This window comes from Dipodomys merriami, unplaced genomic scaffold (assembly GCF_024711535.1).
Source record: "Dipodomys merriami isolate MVZ:Mamm:240054 unplaced genomic scaffold, mDipMer1.0.p SCAF_13, whole genome shotgun sequence".
NCBI lineage: Eukaryota > Metazoa > Chordata > Mammalia > Rodentia > Heteromyidae > Dipodomys > Dipodomys merriami.
Genome location: NW_027202604.1, coordinates 36831521 through 36855054, shown reverse-complemented (window position 1 = coordinate 36855054; position 23534 = coordinate 36831521). Strand labels below are relative to the sequence as shown.

At 40.5% G+C, this 23534-nt stretch overlaps 1 protein-coding gene and 1 pseudogene across 2 annotated transcripts in view; one reads left to right on the top strand and one right to left on the bottom strand.

Moving 5' to 3' along the window:
* LOC138824777 (E3 ubiquitin-protein ligase RAD18-like) overlaps positions 1 to 23534 on the top strand; it is a 74372-nt gene that overhangs the window by 4889 nt on the left and 45949 nt on the right. For both annotated transcript variants that reach the window (XM_070019010.1, XM_070019009.1), the window contains exons 3-7: positions 4587 to 4648; positions 6477 to 6547; positions 16570 to 16910; positions 18681 to 18780; positions 23102 to 23286. In XM_070019010.1, the coding sequence (XP_069875111.1) occupies positions 4587 to 4648; positions 6477 to 6547; positions 16570 to 16910; positions 18681 to 18780; positions 23102 to 23286 (759 nt within the window). The remainder of the gene's footprint in view (positions 1 to 4586; positions 4649 to 6476; positions 6548 to 16569; positions 16911 to 18680; positions 18781 to 23101; positions 23287 to 23534) is intronic.
* Positions 10576 to 11750, bottom strand: LOC138824581 (large ribosomal subunit protein eL30-like; annotated as a pseudogene).

Sequence of the window (23534 nt, the reverse complement as noted above, 5' to 3'; positions counted from 1 at the left end):
CCATTGTTTGAGATGGTGAATTTTGAGAAAAGGGTTTGGGATTTTGCTCATGTGTACGCTTGGACTGTGATCTTTTTGTTTTAAGCTTCTCATCCTAGCTGAGATGAGAGGTATGTGTCATGCCAGCTTCTTTCTTTTTTTTTTTTTTTTCTAATTATCTTTCTTTTTATTAGCAAGTATTGGTTGTACAAGAAGGAGGTTGTGAAGTTCCCATACATGGATACAATGTATCACAGTCATACCCCCTCCATAACCTACCCAGTCTTATTTCCAGTTAACACTAAAAAGCCAGAAGCAGTGAGGTAGCTCAAGTGGAAGGGTCCCAGCCTTGAGCAAAAAACTGAAGTGACATTACCAGGTCCTGAGTTGAAGCCCTAGTACAAGGACCACCACACCCAACAAAAATAAAACATTCCATAGGAATGAATGTAGATCTTGTAACATACAACTACAGAAAATAGTAATGTCTGGCATTGAGCTTCCTTAAATTATAAATAACATGAGGAAACTGTTAGGTTTTTAAAAAGAGGTAGCCGAGTAAGAACTGCACCAGCACGCACGTGGTATTCAGGTAAGGGGTAGTAGACCTGCTGGGACCAGGCAAGGTTGGCACTGCACGTGGCTGGGAAAGGCCTGGGAATGAGAGAGAGCTGGGAAGAGAGGAAAGAGAGAGAGAAAAGAGCCAGAAAAGAGCAGAGAGAGGGGTAAGAACAGTAGCACTCACGTGGTATTCAGGTTAAGGGGTAGACCTGCTGGGACCAGGCAAGGTTGGCACTCCATGTGGCTGGGAAAGAGAGAGAGCAAGAAAAGAGCAGCAAGAGGAAGAGAAGAAGAGCAAGAGCAAGAGCAAGAGCAAGAGCAAGAGCAAGAGCAAGAGCAAGAGCAAGAGAGCGTCTGGGCCTGGGTTAGGCCTTATGTAGGGTATGGGCGGGGAAAGGTGTGGCCACATCAAATTCAGATGTGACCTCAGCGGATGCAGATGTGACCTCTTCCAGGTATCCCAGTTGCCTAGGTAACGCAGGTACTGGGTGGAGACTTTGCTGCGAGGAGGGTGGAGTCTGCTGGCCATCCAGGAGCGGACCTTACATTCCAGCCTTTTAATAATCATGAAATAGGGCGAGGATTCTCTCTGGCTACTTCCTGCTGACAAGGGGCGTCGACAATAGGGGTAAAAGGCTGGAATTTGGTCTCCTCCCAGAGAAGGCAGTGAGCAGCAGCTGTCCCTTGGTGGCGTGAGTCCTTAGATGAAATCTGGAGAAGTCTCATGAGCATTGAGGGGCTGGAAAAAAATACTAGAGAGCAAATAAATGGCAAGAGGAAGGACTTGGGCTGAAAATGTTGTTAGAAATGTCCCTAGTTACTTCTGACATCTGGCGACTAGGTAGAGAAGTCAAGTGACAAAGGCAAGAATATAAATTCCTGTTCAGTTAATAGGTAGACAGGTATAGACACTGGCTGGGTAGGCTTCTTACTTCTACTGACCTCCTGGCTCAGGTTAATTTTGAAAGGGCAGGCACAAAGTAGCTGATGTGACATCATCTCCTCTTACTCCTTTCCACGTTCCCTTGTTCCCCAGACTGGCTGAGTCTAGGTGCTCGTTGCTGGGATGGCTTGTCCCAGTTGGTATTCAAGATTTGAACTCAAGGCCTGGGCACTGTCCCTGAGCACTTCTGCTCAAGGCTAGCACTGAACCACTTTGAGTTATAGTACCACTAGTATTCAAGGAGGTTTGAACTCAAGGCCTGGGCACTGTCCCTGAGCACTTCTGCTCAAGGCTAGCAGTGAACCACTTTGAGTTATAGTACCACTTGTAGAGTTTAGCCAGCTTCTTTCTTGAGATGGAGTCTTGTGAACTTTTTTGCCTGGGCCCTGGAATCCTATCTCTCCAAATCTCAGCCTTCTGTATAACTGGGATGGCAGGCATGAGCCACCACTACCCATCTGTTGGTTGAGAAGGGGTCTTGTGTGTATGTGTGGGCCATCCTTGAACCGTGGTCCTCCTGAGTAGCTAGGATTATGTTGTGACTCCTGTTTTGATTGCATGTGCATGAAATTCATGACTTGCTCCATTCCTTTCCTTTCAGTGATTTATTCATGTTTACTTTAAATTGATTTTTTTGGGGGTGGACAGTATATATTTAGATCTTGCCCTTTGATCTGGCATGACATTTTTACTTGGAATATTTAAACACACAGTCTAAATATTCTTGGCACTAATACTGAGTCCTGCTGCTGTTGGGTGGCATGTTCACTGTGTGCCTGGTAGAGTCGCTGCTGTACAGTGTTGTGCAAGTCTCTATTTCCTCACTGATCTTTTGGCTCCTTGCTTTTTCTGTTATTGAAAGTTGGGTGTTAAAATCGTACTAATGATGGTGCTATCTAGTTTTATTGTGTGCCCTTTAGTTCTGTCATTGCTTTACATGTCCTGCTGTTCTGATGTTGAGTGCTTATATAATTATCATATCTTCATGTAGAATTTGTTCCTTTATTGTTGTAAAATGTCATTCCTTTTTCTTTGCTTTAAGTCTTTTGTGTAAGTGTTGTGACTCCTGTTCTGTTTTATTGCCTGTGTATCAAATGGCTTGTCCCATTTTCCTCCTTCCAATGATTCTCCAGTAAACAGCATATAGTTAGATTTTAGTGGCTATGTTTGAGAGTGTGAGCTCTGAGGCTTGAGTCCAGGGCCTTTGATTCTTGTACTTTTTTTGTTTGTTTGTTTTTGCTTAAGGCTGGAACTCTACCACTTGATCCATACCTCTCACAGAGTCTCACAGACTGCCCAGGCTGGCTTTAAGCTGTGATCCTCAAATCTCAGACTCCTGAATAGCTAGGATTACAGGCGTGAGCCACTGGTGCCTGGCTGGTAGTATTATTTTTATGACACAGAGTACCTCAGAGTTATAGACGGAGCCAAGTCTCTTGGGATCTGTTTCTTTCTTTTACTCTGGATCAAGTAGAATTGATGGCTCAGAGTCCTAGCTATTTGGTGCTATTCCTTTAACATTTCAGGAGTCGACATTTTAAATTGTACTTCTGTTTTGCTCTGTTTAACTTTGGAAAAGAATAATGAACATCTATTGTAGATCTTCAGTTCTTGTGGTTTGAGTGATACGCAAGTGAGTTCAGGTCACCAAACCCATGTTTTTGAAGAGTGTTTTTGTGAGGAGAGGGCTTGGCTTGTTCTAGTCCATTACAACAGTACAGGAGAAGCAGTGAGTCGGTTGCTGTGCTCAGGTGTCAGGTTTTTGCACTGGTCTGTTTGTTCTAACTAGATAATGGCAGATGCCCCAAATCTATGCTTTCTAGATCACTGGTTCATAAAACCTGTTAAATCACCATTATCATGGAGCTAGCCAACAGCCATCCTTTTCTCCTCTTTTATATAGTTTACTTCACAAAGTTAATCAAGGCTTGTGTAGGAGTAAATGGTAATTCTCTGTATCTGTCTGTCTGCCTCTTGGGTTTTGGGGCAGCCATTTCTCTGTGATGTTGCTTTTCTCGTGAATCTAAGAAGATCCATATATCCATTTTTTCCATTTGTGCACATTTTCCTTGTTGTTAGGGTAGACTGGCAGCTTCAAGCTCTTTCTGGTGCCTGAATGTTTCCTCCTCATCAGAGCTTTACCCTTGTTATAACCAGTCCCTTCCTTTTCCTCCTGGGTCTTACTGGGCCTGTGGGGCTTGCCTATTTCTGGATTTCTGCACCAGTGAAATTGTACTGTTTCCCTTGCCTCAACAAAAGGGCCAACTAGAAGCTCCTCCAGTCAGCTGAATTTGGTCTACAGTGCCATTCCTTTAGCCACAGCTGCTTTTTCTTACTGGGAGTATGTTTGATACCATCTTGAGTGTAGTGAATTTAGTTTATGTTTATTCCTCCTTAAATTATTAGGACTCATTACCCCGACTGGTAGTGTAATTGTCTCACTCCTGTGAACTGTGTGAAGTAAAGACAGGCCACTCTTTTCTCCATGGTTGCCCCAGCACTCTAGTTAGAAACCACATGGTGCTGGTTTACCCAGAGTCAGGCTGTGCAAGTCCCTAATTTGATAACCTAGATAATTTATAAGTTTATTTTTGGGTAGACACTAGAGATACCTAGGATATCTTTTTATTATTTATTTATTTTTTATTATCTTACGTTATTTATACAGACTGGGTTTCATTGTTACAGTTTGACACACTCCCTGTGTCACTTTCCTCCTCTCCCCTTTACACCTTCAGAAAATTTCAACAGAATTCCTCGTTCAGATTTCTTAGTTGCAAACAGTTTGACCATAATACCTTGTATGTTTATTCACTGAGGTCTGTGTATGTTTCTTGTGGTTTACAAGTGGATGGTGTTGCTTACATGGTTAGACTGTCTAGGGACTCGTTATATTTGGTACATTTTCCTTTCCTAGAAATGCCTTTTAATTGCCTGTTTAAATGTGCATAGATGTGCATTAGATGTGCATACATCTAAGATTATATGTAACATAACTTAGATGATGAAAATTGTCAAAGGCTTAAGCCAGATTTTGTTAAAAGTCAGCTTTCTATATTAATATAGTTGAACTTATTTTGCATTTTATGTGTTTTTTTTGCAGATTGTTCTCTCTGTATAAGAAAATTTTTGTCCTACAAAACTCAGTGTCCAACTTGTTGTGTGGTGAGTTTTTTCTTTTTTTTTTAAGTTAGAGATTGGAGTAAATATTTCTGCTTCACGTACAGACAAAACTATGAGCAGATGTGTAGTTATTGGATTAAGCCATATATAGAACATTTTCACAAGGATCTCTAAAGTACATGTTAGGAGAACTGAGCTTTGTTCAATTTCTCACTAGAATTTCTAATCTAAATTATGAATTAAAAATTAATTTTATGGGGCTGGGAAGGTGGCTCAGTGGTAGAGTGCTTGCCTTGCATGCATGAGGCCCTGGGTTCAATTCCTCAGCACCACATAAGCAAAAAGAAAAAAGCCGGAAGTGGCGCTATGGCTCAAGTGGTAGAGCACTAGCCTTGAGCTGAAGAGCTGAGGGACAGTGCCCAGGCCTAGAGTTCAGGCCCCACGACCGGACCAAAAAAAAAAAAAAAAAAATTAATTTTATGATGAGAATACTAATTCCTATGGTCTTTGTCTTTTTTTTTGTCAGCCGTGGCGCTTGAACTCTGGTCCTGGGCGCTGTCCCTCAGCTCTTCATCTCAAGGCTAGCACTCTACCCCTTGAGCCACAGTGCCACTTCCAGTTTTCTGGTGGTTTATTGGAGATTAAAGTCTCAAGGACTTTCCTGCCAGGCTGGCTTTGAATCCTGATTCTCAGATCTCAGCCTCCTGAGTAGCTAGGATTACAGGTGTGAGCCACTGCTACCTGGCTTTGGTCTTTGTCCTTATGGTTCCCTTTTTTTTTTTTTTTTTCCTTTCCTGCCTGCCCTAAGGGCTTGAACTCAGGGCCTAGATGCTCTCTGAGCTTTGGTATTCAAGGCTGGTACTCTACCACTTGAACCATAGCTCCACTTGCAGCCTTTTGGTGGTGAATTGGAGATGAGATTCCAGTGGACTTTCCTGCTTGGGCTGGCTTTGAACTGGCATCCTCAGATCTCAGTCTCCTGAGTGGCTAAGATTACAGGCATGAACCACTGGTGCCCAGCTTTAATTTTTTTTTTTTTTTATACTTTCTCTTTTAACTGATATTAGGATTGTTCTTTTGCAAAGGGCAAAGATCCATGGTATTGGGCTTAATCCAATACTAGCCTGGCTAGCTCCTACCTCTTTTCAAACCAGACTCACAACAGCAAATGCTAGCAAACCATGGCTTTAGTCTCTGACACTTCTCATGTTGGAGAACAAGTGGAACCACAGATTGAAGGGGAAAAACATGAGAATAGAGAAAGAAGGAATGGTGAGGCCAATGGAAAGGACACAGGGACTCTTGCAGATTTGGCTAGTTTTTCTCCCTGGTGGGCACATGATGTCAGAATATCATTGGGCCTGCCTGAACCGTTTCCCTATGTGAGAAACATATCCTGTATCCCCTAAGTCCAAGATCTTCCCCAGGGTGTCCCACTGCTTCCACATGACAGTCTCTTCACTGAAGTAGACGCTGTACTGTACTCACTACAGAAGTATTCTTGAAAAGCAGTCTTATTTTAAGTCTGAAACTTATGTTGCTGAGAGGAGCACTTCTTTTTTCAGAAGTAATGTTAGGGAAGGCTGAGTGCTGGCATTTTGGAGAAAGATTCTTGCTCATATTAGGTTTTGTCTTAGGACAGAGTCAATAGTACATGATTTCAACAGATGCCTTCCAGAGCATTTATCAGACTTCCCTTAGCAGGTACTGATTTACTGTTAGTATCACATAAATTAACTTTTGCTGACTTTTCCTGGAAGACTGTTAGTGGGGAGATTCTCAGGAGGATGGTCAGACATTTTTGAAAATGAGATTACACAAATTAATTATTGTTTTTGACCTTCTTCCATCTGTTGTTTTTCTTCCCTAGGTGGTCACGGAGCCAGACCTGAAAAACAACCGCATTTTAGACGAACTGGTAAAAAGCATGAGTTTTGCCCGGTATGATTTAATTTTGTGACTAACCCTTAACTACTTTGCTCTGTGTGTGACCCTCTCCATGCACTTTTGCTTTGGGAATGTGTGGTTGAATATTTTGGAGTAGAAGAAGGAAGTGACATGTTATTCACACATGGGAGTTCTACTGTGTAGTAAGAGGAGTTTCTTCCTTTGCAGGAATTGCCCTCTTAGGAAGAATAATTTAAAGTTAAAAATGGTATTGCTTACATAGTTACTGGTTTCCTTGTAGTTTTCCTGCCCAAGCCCTAGAACCAGCCTCTTCCCCAGGGAGCCCTGTTCCTTTAGTAGAAATGGCCTGGCGCTGAGTGTGCTTGTTGCCCCTGGGGTGTTCCTACTTCTGGGTGCTTGCACTTGTCAGAGCTACATGAGGCATGTATCTGTACTTGTTGTAGTGGTTATATGTGAACCTTTAATTATGAATGTGACTTACTCAGCATGTATAAAGGATATGTTCTATTAAACATACAATTGCTTGTATTTTATAAAACTCAAGATACTCCCCAACTGTCAAATGCAAGAATGTATAAAAGTGAGTTTAGTCACGCAGAGGGTATATTTTACTGAATAAGATCTTGGGCTTATTCTCAGTTTTAATCATGTAATCAGACTAGGTGTTCATATACTTAAGTCTATGAATTTTTGGCTTATTGGAACATTCTTGGAGGTAATCTACATTACTTCTAAAAATGTGAACAGATTTCTTCTTGTATTTATTTCATATGTACTCATAGGTTTACATCCTGAACGTGATCAAGATTAGTACTGTAACTCAGCTAATAGGACATTCCACACCCTGGCTGGCTGGTTGGCCAGTTTCCTGAAGCAGTGGCATACAAAGATGGTATGCTTTCCCAGATTCAGAAATTGACATTCTCTGATTCCCCTAATTAAAATGCCTATTTTTCTCATTGTTAGTGCTTTACCAGTTAGTTTGTAAAGTCTGTGAGAGAAGGGTCATGGTTCTAGGAGGAGTTTAGGGGCTGTTTCATTTTCTTTGTCGAGACTTCTTTTTTCTTAGCTGGTCGCTACTGAAGTGTGGCAAACTCCCTGCTGGGCGGAAAGAAGCTTTGCAGATAGCAGCTGCTCTTTGTTGAGGAGAAGTGCCAGTGTGTTTAGACTCACAGACCCTGGGGATTTTATTGTTTTCTTCTCTCTCTTGGCCTTCTTGGAATTAGTATCCTGCCTGTCTCTTGGATATTTGTTGTGGATAGATAATGTTGAAGTACTTTATCTGCAAAATCAGTAGGGATGAAATTCAAGCGAATCAGTGTTACTACTTGTTGGAAGTTGGCTTTGGGATTGATGAGTAAGTTTAAGTTTATCAGATTGAAAGATATTTGTATTATTTATTGACTTTGTTTCTTGTTTTTACCATTTGTCATTGCTTATTTAGTTATTCTTGCAGTACTGGGGTTTTGAACTCAGGGCCTCAGGCTTGTAGGCATGTGCTCTATCAGTTGAGCCATACTCCCACTGCTTTAGCTATATTTTTGGATATGGTTTCCTGATGTTTATTTGGGGCCAGCTGGAACCATTAACCTTCCTGTTCATGTCTCTTACATAGCTAGGATTTTAGGTGTGAAACTCAATGTCTGACTTGTTGGTTAAGATAGAATCTTGTCCTACTTTTTGCATGGACTGGCTCTGAATACCAAACCTCCAGATTTTCTTCCTAGTAGTTTGGATTATAGGCATATGCCACCATGCCTGGCTCCTATTGCCATTTTAGTATCCTAAATTGAGTATAAGAAGATACTGGAAATACTTTCATAGATATTCAGATACAAAGCTGCTGTGCAGCTCTTATGTTTTCTTGTGCTTGTTGCTTTTTATTTAAAAATAACAAAAAAACTCAAATGCTCCACCCTCAGTTTTGATTTAAAATAATGTTCTTAGCTAGATGTGGTGGTACATGCCTATAATCTCAGCACTCAGGAGGTTGAGGCAAAAGGATTCTGAGTTCAAAAAAGAAAAAAGATCCTAAGAACTGATTATATTGAGCAGAAGACTTAATTAGAATATTTCTGTGTAAGTTGAACATCATCTTGCTCTGAGTGAGAAAGAATTATTTCTTTGTTTTGGCATAGCAGCCAGTCTCCATCCGTATCATTGGTTTTATGAATTTCTATGGCTTATGTACCATCAGCATGGGAGTTTTCTCTAAATATTTCATGTTTTAAACTTTTGAGATAACAATTCTATTAGCAGCTCACAGAGGATGTGGAACATAATGAACATAATTTCATCTTTCTTTGTGGTGCAGGTGTAGTTTATTGGCTTTGGATTGAGGCAGAACTGGACTCCAGTCTTGGTTTTAAATTATGATATAATTGTGGTCAGGATTATTTAGTCTTCTTCTGTTTCCTTATCTGATAAAGGTAAAGAGTAACTTGGTAGGATTGTTTTAAGAATTAGAAATTATTTATAGATGTTCAGGGTTGTACCTAGAACAAAGGAATCTTTTTAATACTTTTTTTTATTGTAAAAATACTGTACAGAGGGGATACAGTTACATGAGTAAGGTAATAAGTACATTTCCTATCGAGCATTGTTGCCTCCACCTTTGTTTTTCCCCTACCATCCCTTCCCACCTCCTCAAATACTCCCCCCCCACTGAAGTAGAATAAATAGTACAGTAGATTTCTATTGCTGTTATAACTGTATATCTTGGGTGTATTTGGTATTGTGTTGTCATCTTAAACATTGTTATGTAAGAGTTGGTGTTCATTGGGCCTGTGCCTGTTTAATCAACTGTGCCTGTTTAAACAACTCTTTTGTTTGTATGCTTGCATGCTTCTAATCTGAAGCAGCACTGCAGAGCTGTACTGCCCTGATTGCAAGGATCTAATGACTGACTGCCCATCACTAACACAAAAGCCTATTCTGCCTCTTGATTCTTAGTAAAAGTGGTAAGTAAGGTTATGTGTGTTACCTGAAATTGGCAAGATTTTTCTATACTTTTTAAAGTCATAGTTACTTATTTGGAGCAAGAAATCCTGTAGAGGAATTTGTTGGGCTACATACAGGTCAGAGTATCTGGAATCTAATCTGAATTTGCTGCCCAACTACCTGGATGCCTTTGATCAAGTCAGTAAAACACTTCAGGATTTTGCTCTTCCGCCTGTGATAAGAGTATATTGATTTGTCTTTTAGGGTCAGGTGTGAAAGTCCACCAGATGTGATGGGTGTTAGACATTGCCACTCCGCTTTAATATGAGGACAGTGGAAATGAGGGGAAGATTACCAATTTGGTCTAATCCTAAACATCCATTTGGAAATTCTTATTCTCACCTGGCTCCTTTTGAAGTATATTTAACATCTGAATTATAGTACTCCATCGCATCTTCTCCATGCCAGTCCTCTGGTCCTCATATAATCTTTCTCCTCTTAGAACTTTATGTCCCCCCTTCTTGCTGGTTCTCGATTGTTGAGACCTGAACGCTGTCTACTGCCAGCTATCTAGGCAAAAGCATAGCTGAGGGGGTTGGGGTTGTTGGTGCTGGTCCTGGGGCTCAAACTCCTGGGGCTCTGTCCTTGAGCTTTGGTGCTCAAGGCTGGCACTCTACTACTTGAGCCACAGCTCCACTTCTGGCTATTTGGTGATAAGAGTCTCATAGACTTTCCTTCTTGGCCTGGCTTTGAACCATGGACTTCAGATCTCTGCCTCCTGAGTAGCTAGGATTACAGGCATGAGCCACTAGCTCCTTTTATTTCTATTTTTAAAAGTTAATTTTATTTATTAATTTTTTTTCTTTCTTTGGACTTTGTTTCTTTGGACTTTGTGCTTGTTATTACTTCTAGGTGAAACACCAATTTCCTCAGGTGACCACAGGTGTTAGTCTCTCACTGCCTTTGGACTCTTCTTTCTTTAGGCTGTCTTCTCTGTGGTCTTCTCTCTTCATACTTTACTCCATTTATTTTATTGTATTTTGGTGTTGGGGGTGACAGTCTGGCTCTTTTTTTTGTTTAACAGCTCTGGCAAGTTTTATTAAAGAAAAATTGTGTACTCTTTACTTTTCTCCAGTTTGTTCTGGCATGCTTCTAATGATATCAAATCACCTGATCAATGATAGCCAGTGTGCATACTCTGTAGTATTTTCCACATGCTGTACCCAGTTCAATATTATTGCTACTGCAGTGATGAACACCGGTTTTTGCCAACATGGCCTAGTATTCTATTTGATTTCCTCAAGGCTGGGCTGTTGTTGGCAACAATGACCAATGTCCCTTTGCCCTGTCTGTTCATCTTCAGAGTTTGCTTGTATTCCAGCACGTACTTTCCACTTTTCATAACAACTTGGAGTCTAGAGTTGATCGACTCCAGGGACTTTTTTTGTCTTCTTGGTGGTCACCATCTTCCTGCCTTAGGTGTGGGAGGGCTCCCAATGGAAAGCAGCTGACAAGATGGCCGAGTGGAGAGAAAGGACAGTCTGGCTCTTATGCATCGCTAGGCACACTTCTATCCTTCTAGCCCCTTAGCTCCATTTTTTTGATAGCACTTTTCCCATTTTTGTATCTATGCCTATTTTTCCTTCTCCTTCTGTAGTGTAAGCTTCAAGAGCATAGGCTTTGTTTTGTTCTCTGTCACGTTTCTCTGCCAAGAGTAGTTGGTACTTGGATAAATAAATGGATTTTTACTTTAGCGTCAGGACTAGTTTTATCGTGGTGGTGGTGCTGCTCTCTGGTATGGTCTTTTTTTGGCATCCATTGAAATAAGAGAGACAATTAGAATAAAATTTGTTTGGATTATATAATAGAAGCAAAGATCAATGGTATTGACATTTAGCTGGAAAGGACTACTCCATCAGGGTAGGTGTTTCATCTGTAATGGTTTTACCTGTTAGGTGGATAATGTGTGCTTTCCTTTGTCACAATGAAGTGAAAACTTTTCCAGAATCTTCTTTGTCCCAGATTCAGATGTTGAAGCAAAGGATATGATGAGTAACATGGTTCTGCATTTACATTTTTGCTATTTTTTTTTCCTCTTTGAGATGATGATGCTTAACTTTTTCTTTTAGCTTTCATGTAGATTTTTATTTTTTTTCTTGGTAGGGGACATAATTTTTAATGGGTTATTAGTTTTTTACAAATGCACTGAAGGATCATGTGATGCATTAGATGGGACCCTAAGTCACAAGTCAGCACACTCCTTTACAACAGGCTCTGTGATGGCAGAACTTTCCATCTTGTTTTTATTGTTTATTATGACCCCTGCATTATCTTCAAAATAAAGAAACACAATTGTTTCTCCTGTATGACTTTTGTCGTTGAAGTACCTTCTTCTTTAACTCTAGTTTGTATTTCTTTCTTTCTTTTTTTTGGTCGGTCATGGGATCGTATCTCTGGGCCTGGGCGCTGTCCCTCAGCTCTTCCGCTCAAGGCTTGCGCTCTAATACTTGAGCCACAGCGCCACTTCCAGCTTTTTCTGCTTATATGGTGCTGAGGAATCAAACCCAGGGCCTCATGCATGCAAGGCAAGCATTCAACCACTGAGCCACCTTCCCAGCCCCTAGTTTGTATTTCTTGACTGTAGCCCTCACCCTGTTGTTACTTGCATCAGCAGCAGGAGGTTATAATATGAAGGACATCTTGATATAAATAGAATTTTTGGAGATTGGAGGCATGGTTCAGTTGGTAAAATGCTAGCCAATGAGCAAAAGCATCAGGTATTGCATTAGAGTCCTGGTTTCAGACTAAAAAAAAGTGTTTTTTTATGAGTTGTCATAAAACTGAAGCAGAATAAAGCAATTGCTGCTTTCTCTTTTTTTATACCATTTCCTATTGAGTGAAGCAAGTAGCCCCTAGGTGGCATGAGTACTAAAGAGTTTACTGTATTGTCTTCAGGCCAACAGATCACTATGGCAAACACTTGATCTCTTTCTATAGCTGTCTCAACTTTAGGCATAAATATATGGGTCATTTTTCCTGTTTTCTTATCAATAGTTATTTGGGTTTCCCATTGTGAATTCAGCTCCTGTGAATGTTCTTATGCATATCTTTTGGCATATATTTCTCGTAGCATGTATTTAGAAGTGTGATTCCATTTATTTGTTTTGTATCTTCAAAACTGGTTTCTAAATGATTGAATTTAGTTATATTCCCATTAGCAAAATGAGAGTTCCATCGGCTCCATATTCTTTACAGCATTTAATATTCTCAGTCTTTTTAACTTATTTGAGAGTTTGCTATTCATTCCCTAAGTGTGTGTGTGTGTGAATACTGGGCTTGAACTCAGGACTAGATGTGCTGTCCCTTAGCTTTTTTGTTCAAGACTAACACTTGAGCCACAGCTCTTTCTTTTGGCTTTTTGCTGGTTATTTGGGGATGAGAATCTCATGGACTTTCCTGCCCAGGCTGGCTTTAAGCTCTGATCCTCAGATCTTGGTCTCCTGAGTAGCTAAGATTATAGGCATGAGCCATTGGTGCTTAGCTTCATTTCCAGACCTTTTAAGTTAGAAGCTTAGAATACTGATTTTCAAATTCCCTATTAATTTATTAAAAATTTTCCTGTGAGTACTATTTTAGAAAACCATCATACTATTACTAGACTTTTTTTTTTTTGCCAGTCCTGGGGCTTGAACTCAGAGCCTGGGCACTGCCCCTGAGCTTCTTTTGCTCAAGGCTAGCACTCTGCCAATTGAGCCACAGCACCACTTAGGGCTTTTTCTCTTTATGTGGTATTGAGGAATCGAACCCAGGGCTTCATGCATGCTAGGCAACCCTCTACCACTGAGCCACCTTGCCATCCCATAGACTTTTTAAAAATTTTCCCTGGATTTGATTATGTTATTTAGAATTGTGGTGGTTGATTTCTCGGCTTTGGAGAGTTTCTGGTTATCTTTTTTTCTCAGTGAATTTTTTGTGAATTATACAGTGGAAGTAGCTAAGGCTTGATTTTTTTTTTTTCCCCTATTAGTTTTAGAAGGTTCTTGGTTGGCCATTGATTTTTCTAATATTGCTTATTTTCCATTTTTTCTTGGAATTCTAAGTATCCTCTGTAATACTTTTTTCTTTCATTCCTCTATCTTTTATCTCTGTGTACTTTAGTTGATGATGATGATGATGATGATGATTTTTTGTCAGTCATGGAGCTTGAACTGGGCTTGGGCGCTGCCCCTCAGCTCTTCAGCTCAAGGCAAGCATTCTAGCACTTGAGCCCCCTGCCCCTTTCGGTTTTTTAGTGGCTTATTGGAGATAAGAGTTTCACAGCTTTTCCTGCCCAGGCTAGCTTTGAGCCTTGATCCTAAGATCTCAGCCTCCTGAGTAGCTATTGTGAGCCACTGACTCCCGTCTAGTTGATTATTTTCTGTTGATTTACCTTCAGTTTTCCTAATACTGTCTTCTGCTGTCTGCTGTTATAGTTACCCAGTGTAGATATGGTATTTTTCACTTGTAGAATATTCACTAATTTTTAAAAAAGGATTTTAGCTCTTACGATACCTTTTTTTACCCATTTAGGTTTTATTTTCTTCCTTCCTTCCTTTTCTTTCTTTCTTTCTTTCTCTTTCTTTCTTTTCTTTCTTCTCCTCTTCTTCTCCTCTTCTTCCTTCTCCTTCTCTTCTTCCTTCTCCTCCTTCTTCTTCTTCTTTCTTCTTTCTTTTCTTCTTCCTTCTTCCTCCTCCTCCTCCTTCCTCCTCCTCTTCCTCCTTCTTCTTTTTTTTTGTCGGTCGTGGGGCTTGAACTCTGGGCCTGGGCGCTGTCCCTCAGCTCTTCAGCTCAAGGCGAGTGCTCTACCACTTGAGCTACAGCACCACTTCCGGTTTTCTGGTGGTTTATTGGAGATAGGAGTCTCACGGTCTGCCCGGGCTGGTTTTGAACCGCGATCCTCAGATCTCAGCCTCCTGAGTAGCTAGGATTATAGGCGTGAGCCACCAGTGCTCGGCTCCTCCTCCTCTTCCTCCTCCTCCTCCTCTTCCTCCTCCTCCTCCTCCTCCTCCTCCTCCTCCTCCTCCTCCTCCTCTTCTTCCTTCTTCTTCCTTCTTCTTCTTCTTCTTCTTCCTCTTCTTCTTCTTCTTCTCCTCCTCCTCCTCCTCCTCCTCCTCCTCCTCCTCCTCCTCCTCCTCCTCCTCCTCCTCCTCCTTCTCCTCCTCCTCCTCCTCCTCCTCCTCCTTCTCCTCCTTCTCCCTCCTCCTCCTCCCTCCTCCTCCCTCCTCCTCCTCGCTCCTCCTCCCCTCTCCTCCTCCCCTCTCCTCCTCCCTCCTCCTCCTCCCTCCTCCTCCTCTTCTTCCTTCTTTCTTCTTCTTTCTTCTCCTCCTCCTCCCCCTCCCCCTCCCCCTCCCCCTCCCCTCCCCCTCCCTCCCCCTCCCCCTCCCTCCTCTTCCTCCTCTTTCTCCTTCTCCTCCTCCTCCTCCTCCTTTCTTCTTCTTCTTCTCCTCCTCCTCCTCCTCCTCCTCCTCCTCCTTCTCCTCCTCCTCCTCCTCCTCCTCCTCCTCTTCTCTCCTTCTTCTTCTTCTTCTCCTCCTCCTCCTCTTCCTCCTCCTCCTCTCTTCTTCTTCTTTTGTTTCAGTCATGGGGCTTGAGCTTGGGGCCTGGGCACTATCCCTGAATTCTTGCTCATGGCTAACACTCTACCACTTTGAGCTACAGCACCACTTCTGGTTTTCTGGGGGTTAATTGGAGGTAAGACTTTCCTGCACAGAGTGGCTTTGAAGCATGATTCTCAGATCTCAGCTTCTGAGTAGCTAGGATAACAGGTGTGATGAGCCACCAGTGCCTGGCTTCTACTTAGGTTTTCATCAGCGTCTTGTTACAGTTCTTTCAAAGGTCCTATCTACTAGCGGCCACTGTGGATAAACTCTGTTTTGTTTATGTCTAATACTTTATGTCTTGATTAGTGGCTGTTTTTTCTTCTTTGCATGTCTAGTGATTTTTAAATATGTGGTGAACATTGTGGACAAAATATTGTAGAAGCTAGAAACTTATTCCCTGGGAAGATGATACTGAATTTTGTTTTGACAGGCAATTACCTTACCAGCTCTTCACCTTTTTCTGCCAAAGCCTGGTATAATGTTTAAATAGTTTGAGTCTATTTTACTTTTTCTATGTGTATGTACAGTGTGGTCCTTTCTTCTCAGATGGCTTTGTGCTATCTTACCTGAATATCTATAGTTGGTTTCAGTCTCCACTGTGGCTGGGGTCAAGCCCTGGCAGCTTTCGACTACTGATCAGTTTCCCACAGCTGCTTTTTAGCACATCTTCTGCACTGTTGTTTTTTCCTGAGGAGTCTGCAGATGATGGCAAATAGATGAGAATTTCTAAACAGCCTACTGGGGTTTCTTTGTGGCCAACACATGTCAAGTGCTCTGTACCCCCAGTCCTAGCTGTCTTTGCCCAGAACTCTGCTCAGTTTTTTTCCTAGTCAGTGAAATCAGGTTTCCCCTTTGTCAATTCAATATGCAAATCCCAGAACAAATCTTGGGGGAGTGTTGAATCATTTCCTATGTCTTTTTCTCTTAGGGAATCAAAAGTTTTGTGTTGATTACAATCCAGTGCCTCCAAACAATTTTTATGTTTTTATTCAGATTTTGAAGTTCTTTACAATTGCTATCTATTTGTTTGTTTATCTATCTGCTCATCCATCCATTTTTTTAAAAAATTGCAATACTGGGATTGAGCCCAAGGCTTCATGGATGCTAGGCAAGATTCAAGCTATACCCTCAGCTTTTTTTTTTTTTAAATAGAGTCATGCTAACTTTTTTAGGTCTGGCTTGGAACTCTTGCTCTTCTTCCTTTTCTCCTATATAGCTAAGATTACAGGCACAATCTACCACTACAGCCCCTCTTTTCTTTTACACACATAGTAATTATCTTTTAAGTTAGATTTATTGTTTTGTGTTTACTTTGACAAGAAATATATTGGTATGGTGGTTGTGATTTGGGTATAAGTATATTTCAGAGAAACAAGTCTTAATTGTGAAAACAGCGCATATCATTCAATTTTTCATATATAATTTGATACCTTAATTATCTGTTGTGATTTTTTTTGTGTGTGTGTATGTTTCAAGGAATCGTCTATTGCGGTTTACTTTAGAGTCACCACCTCTATCTCCTGCTTCTTCTTCTTCTTCGAAGAAGCTTGCTATCAAAGTATCTACTCCTGGGGTCTTCCGACATCCTACAAAGCAAGGAAGCAGACTAATGGACAATTTCTTGACCAGAGAAATTGGAGATTCTCCATCCGAGTTGTCAATAAAAGAAAATGACAGACAATTTAGCCCTCAAAAAGAGACAAGCCTTTCTACTGAGACCAAAAAGACAGGCTTTGTAGAAGAGGTGGCACCTGGTTCCTCAGATGTTAATGGTCCAGTGACACCCTCTACATCTGCTTTGAAGCAAGATAGTAAAGGTAGGAAACTATTTTCCTATGTGCATTTTCACACTTAGGGAAAATCTTGTCATATGACATAAGAATAAACTGTCAGCAGTTTTTGAGAAGTTGTGCTGTATTGGGTAATGAACTTCCACTTTAGCCACACCTGCAACCCATGCATCTTTTTTTTTTGCCAGTTCTGCGGCTTTGAACTCAGGGCCTGGGCCCTGTCCTTGAGCTTCTTTTGCTCAAAGCTAGCACTCTACCACTTCTGGCTTTTTCTGTGTATGTGGTACTGAGGAATCAAACCCAGAGCTTCATGCATGCTAAGCAGGCACTCTACCACTGAGCCACATTCTCAGCCCAGCCAGACATAATTTTTGAGGGGGTAGAAACAGATAAACTTCATTTTGCAATTTCAAAGATTGATGTAGTCATTGGGGATTAGAGGATTATTTGATCTCTTTCCTCCACGGAGAGAAATTGGAGATGATTCTCAAGACCGAGCAGTTTCATTAGCTCATGGTTCAGGTGTGGTGTGGCTTTCTAGTTTTCACTTGTAAATGCCTCATCTTCCCTCACCCAGCATGTCCACTCCATTGTAATCTAAAACAACACTTTTTTTTTTAATAATTAAATCACTACTTGAATTCCACATGCTCTTCTGCATGGCATTTTAAAGGTTTTGACATTAACCTCTCGGCTAGCTGTCCAACTTGTTTCTGAATTCCACCTGTACCCTAATAAGCCCTTCACACTGGATCTGGCTCGCTACCTATTTTAGTAAGTGAAGGTTGACTGGAACATAGCCACACCCACTGTATATGGTTTAGATTTCTTTCCAGATGCAGTGGCACAGATCCCAAGTGGTGATTATGGTGTAACCAGTGACCTGGGAAGCCTAAATTCTTTGCTACTTTGTCCTTTATTAAGATCGACTTTAGTAAACCTATCCAACCCACAGTGCAAGGCTGCTAGTGTTTATTAAAACTTAGATAGATTGCACTTTGCTTATTGGTACTTCAGTGTATTTCTTGGGCATGTAAGTTTCACTTATATTTCCTACCAGTCTCATCCTTTTTCACCAACTGACAGTTCTTATAGTGTGTTTAGTTTGATAATTAACCCCCCCAACCCCCATTTAACCCCTCCCCCCAATAAAGTGTACATGAACCATAACATATAAAACAGAACTGGCAGTGTTAGGTTAAAAGTAGGGATAGAGGACCTAAAGATTGTATTGCTCTACTGTACCCCTCTCCTTCCCATCTTGACAACTGCCTTTTTTGTCCTTGATGGTCTCTGGGCCCTGAGATACCTCCCCAGTCCCCTGTAGCTCTGTGAAGCAGCAACTTCAGTAAGGTATACCTGATCTGGTCTGGCAGTGGTATAGCCTGAACAGCTAGATAAGCACCTTTATTAGCTGTTCAGTTTTGTCAGTGATTATAGTTTTGTTTCAAAATTATGCTTACTTGTATGCTAAAGGGGTATTGCTCCTAAAGTTTGGAAAAATTTAAGGTTAATTTTATGGTTTGGTCATACCCTGGTAGAAAAGATTTAACCAAAGCAGTCTCTAATTATAGGATTCTGATTATATGATTTCCCACAATTCAGTTCTTTCTCAAATGCTTGTATGCTTGCCCCCACTGCCCTTATGGGTGGCTCTTTTCTTTTCTGCTTTCCTAAGTGAATGTGAAGTTGGGATCTGTATGTATTCTTACTGTTCAAAGATGCCAGCTTATATTAATTATGATTATTCTTTCTACAGATAATAAAGTCTCTGTTTTTCTTTTTTAAAAAATATAGTGGATTGTCCTGTTTGTGGGGTTAACATTTCAGAAAACCACATTAATAAGCACTTAGACGCCTGTTTATCACGTGAAGAGAAGAAGGAAAGCCTCAGAAGGTAAGAGAGTGGCATAACAATTGAGCTACTTGAGCTAGGTGCCTCTCTTGCTTTATAAACTTGAAAAAAAAAATCAGGCTTCATCTTATCCAGGTGACTAGTTGTCATATTCCCTCTCTCAGATGCTTTTCCCTTCAGTTCTGCTGTTCACCTCTGCCTCCCCCTCTTCTAACTTTTCCCTCAAATTTGTACTCTGCCACATCTAATAACATGATTAAATAATTACACCACTAGCATTTCACTTAATATGAAATTAGAGATTTAGAATTCAGTTTTTTTTTAAAGTTTCTAATTTTAGCATTTTAGAACTACCATAAAATGTTTTGGTCAAAGAAAGAAAGGCAAGACTATAAATATAAAATCTACAAAATCTTTCTTTAGTTCTTAGGATACTCAGTCACTTAAAAATATTGAATAATACATTTCAAAGTCTAATACTTTTAACACTTTTAAAAATTATATTTTATGTTTAAGTGGTTATGCAAAAAAGTTACCATTCAACAAATCAGTTTATAAATATAATGTATCTGATCAATGCCATTCCTTTCATCATTCTCCCCTCCCTATTAGTGTTTTGTATTTCAGTCAAAGCTGGCACTGTATTTCTTGAGCCATATCTATACTTCCTATAAGTGTCTTTTGATGATTAAAGATTAAAAAATGTCACTTCATGTTTATGAGTAAATTTGGAGTGGATACAGATTTCAGGTGACAGACTAATATTTTAATTTATATAGGCTGGCATATAAAGTACATTGATACTTTGTTAATTTGCAAAAGAGGTCATCCTTGACTCCAGACTTAAAACAATCTTGTGTGCATAGCATTGATCAGAACAAAATTTAGATGTGTAGATTACTTAGGGAATTTGGATAGTTCCAAGGATTATTTCTTGAAAGACAGAACAGGATGACTTACTTGCTTTTCCCTTTGTAAGTGCTTCTCCCCAGAGGATGAGGTAGAAGTCAAGCTGAGGGTTTGCTCTGGAGAATAAGGTGTCAGCACTGATAATCTTGCTTGGCCTTCTTTCTTTTTGTGTTTTTCACATTTCTTCCAGTGTATTTAGCTCTCAGTGTATCCAGAGTCATAGATGGCCGTGTGTGATTAAGTTCATGTTCCAGTCGTGGTTCCAAATACAGTTCTGACTACTTGGGTCCTGCCAGTCGGTCACAGTGTGCTTGACAGTGTGTACTCTATCACCCTTAGTGTCCTGAAGGTATTGAGAAGTCCTCCACAAAAGATCATTGCTGAATCTCCTTTAATCCAATAATTCCTAAGTTTATTTGATTCTAAATCTTTTTGTCCTCATAACTCCCTTCTTACTAGCTTGGTCAAACATACTTGGGAGAACCCTGACTCACATGTCTACTTAATATACTTGGCTTGGGGTCTGGTCATACAGAGTCTCTATCTATTTTTCATTCTCCTCCACATCCCCTTTACTGATAGGTCATTCCTTAGATGTGGATGGCAACCTACAACCATTGTGTGTAGGATCACCTCACAGTGGATTCAAAACGATATCCTTGGTTCTGAGCCCACTTTATATACTACACAGTTTCACCGAATCATGCACCAAAAGATCAATGTTATTTTCATGTCCGGGAATGCAGTTATCTGGCATTACATTTTCAAATTTCTTTTTTTTTTTTTTTTTGGGTCCAGTCATGGGGCCTGAACTCTGGGTCTGGGCGCTGTCCCTCAGCTCTTCAGCTCAAGGCTAGCGCTCTGCCACTTGAGTCACAGCGCCACTTCCGGCTTTTTTCTTTTTGCTTATGTGGTGCTGAGGAATCGAACCCAGGGCCTCTGGCATGCAAGGCATGCGCTCTACCACTGAGCCACCTTCCCAGCCCCACATTTTCAAATTTCTGATAGAAATTGTTGATCTCTGGTAGTGCATTTCATTGTAAATTCAGTGAATATTGCAGTTTTTATTGGATTTTTTCAGTTACAAATTTAATCATCTATCCTTGATAAAGTAAATGTTTTAGATAGAGACTTAATGAATTGCTTTTCCCTTTGTGGTTATTGTAAATGCCTGTAAAATGATTCAGGTGTTGCTCCCTGCTGTGATTTTATTTTGTCATAATTTTGTCAATCTTGTAGTGTCTGATTGGCTGTCATTATAAGAAGGAATGAGTTTCAGAAAAATAGACTCTTGAAGTTTACTAGTCCTTTTACAGTGGAGTCCTTTTCTGGCTTTTAGACTTTACTAATAAAACATGAAATAATTTATCCATGAAACACTACTGGTGCTAATAGAGACATATTTGGTTGTTTTGTCTTTACTTGATGATAGTATTTCTCTAAGTCTGACCTTTGGATCATTGCATCCTATTTATCCTGGGGATCTCTGTTAAAAACAGATTTTAGGTCTCTTTTTTTTAGTCTTGAATCATAATGGGAGGCACAGTCCATATCATACTATGTAGATCCTTTGTAAAGCTGTTTTTTTTTTTGTTTTTGTTTTTGTCAGTCGTGGGGCTTGAACTCTGGGCTTGGGTGCTGTCCTTGCACTCTTCAGCTCAAGGCGAGCGCTCTACCGCTTGAGCCACAGCATCACTTCCAGTTTTCTAGTGGTTTATTGGAGATAAGAGTCTCACGGACTTTCCTGCCCGGGCTGGCTTTGAACTGTGACCCTCAGATCTCAGCCTCTGGAGTAGGTAGGATTACAGGCATGAGCTACTGGTGCCCAGTTTGTTGTTTGTTTTTTGTTTTTTTTTTTTAAATCTATTTCATTGTAAAGTAATATTAGCTTTCACCTTCGCCTTTGCTTTTCACATTTTTACATGATTGCAATAATAATGTCCATCTTGAAAACATTTACTAAGCACCTAGTTGCCCTCACAGCTGGGCGTGGCAGTACACTATGGGAGTGATGATATATTCAGATGAAGTGGACTAAAACTTACTAAATGATTCCTATTTATGAAGTTGTAGTCATAGATGCATTTGGGTACCTTGAATCCCAGTGTATTTTTAATCTTTTTGGTCGGTCATGAGGCTTGAACTCTGGGCCTGGGAGCTCTTCAGCTCAAGGCGAGTGCTCTACCACTTAAGCCACAGTGCCACTTCCAGTTTTCTGGTGGTTACAGACTTCTGCCTGGGCTGGCTTTGAACCTCGATCCTCAGATCCTCAGCCTCCTGAGTAACTATAATTACAGGCAGGAGCCCATGGCTCCTGGCATCACAGCGAATTTTAAGAAATACTGTTTATTAACTTTAGATGTGGGATAGTAGAAGGTAATACGGCTTTGTTAGTATGTAGTGTTATACTTAAAATTATCAGTGTGCTTACTGTAAAAACAGAATGAAAAATGAAAAGCCAGTTGGTGATTTTACTAATACATTTTTGTAAGGTCTTATGTATTGATAAATGTGAATAATTATATCTTAAGATAACAAAACTCATATTTTCATTGTTTTCATCTGTGTTCCCTGAAGATAATACTACAAAAATATGCATTACCTACCTACTGGTCAACTTTGTGTGTTCTTTTTTATGGTGAGCATCAATTGGGTAAAGCTAACCATCCTAGCAGGTCTTCTAGTACTCTGCTAGTCCTTTTCAGAATGGTTGCCTAGGATTTGAGGGGCTAGTTTTTTGGGTGGACCAGAATTTTGTTCCTCCCTCCCCTCTGCTGTAGTTGAACTCCCAGGCTTTGCACTCGCTTGACTTTTTCACTCACAGCTGATAGATGACTACTACCTGAGTCATACCTCCCGCCTATTTTTTTTTTTTTTTTTTTGCTGGCTATTTTGGAGATGGAATCTCTTGGACTTTTTCTGCTTGGGCTGGTTTAGATCTTAGCCTCCTGAGGTATCTTAAAATTGTAAATGTGAGCCACTGGCGCCCAGCTTCAGAACTTTTTTTTCTAGAGAAGCTCTATGTGATTCTTCAGTCTATAGCCTAACCCTCAGTAGCATTTGTACTTGAGTCATCTGAGGAAGCGGGGGTTTTTGAGGATTTTTGCGTGGAAACTATGGACAGATCTTAGGTAAAGCATCTATGACCTTTCATAGTGTTTAGCCCACAATCCTTCCATAAGAGCCTTCTGAGTGTGCATCCTTAGGCCTGACCTTGTTCTGAGACTAAAATCTCCAACTTCTGGTGCTACCTGCACTACTGTTTATCCAAAGATCCTGCAGGCACCTCAGGCACCTTATGTCACTGTCATCTTTACCCACAAACTCCCTCTCTTTCCCTGTTTATCTGAATAGTTCTTTCTGCCAGGCAGGTGTTCAAAGGTAAATTACTATTTTACATGAGAACATTTGATAATTCACAATAATCCTCAAATCTTTTTTTCCCATTTTTCAGTTCTGTTCACAAAAGGAAGCCGCTGCCCAAAACCGTGTATAACTTACTCTCTGATCGTGATTTAAAGAAAAAGCTAAAGCAGCATGGATTATCTGTTCAAGGAAATAAACAGCAGCTTATTAAAAGGCACCAAGAATTTGTACACATGTACAATGCCCAGTGTGATGCTTTGCATCCTAAATCAGGTAAAGTAAGAAAACAGTGAGCCATGCTTATCCTCTGGATAAAGCAATTCTGTGAGGCCTAGAGACCGTCAACCATAACTTCAATTTCTAGATACCATTTCAGTAAAGGAAGAGATATGCAAATATATTCCTTCAAAAGCCATCTAGAGAATACTATCGTAAGCCAGCTTTCCTGTCAACTGGTATTCTAGTCCCCAGTTTCCTTCTCAGACTCAGCACTGTTGCCACCTTTTATGTACCTTTCCAGA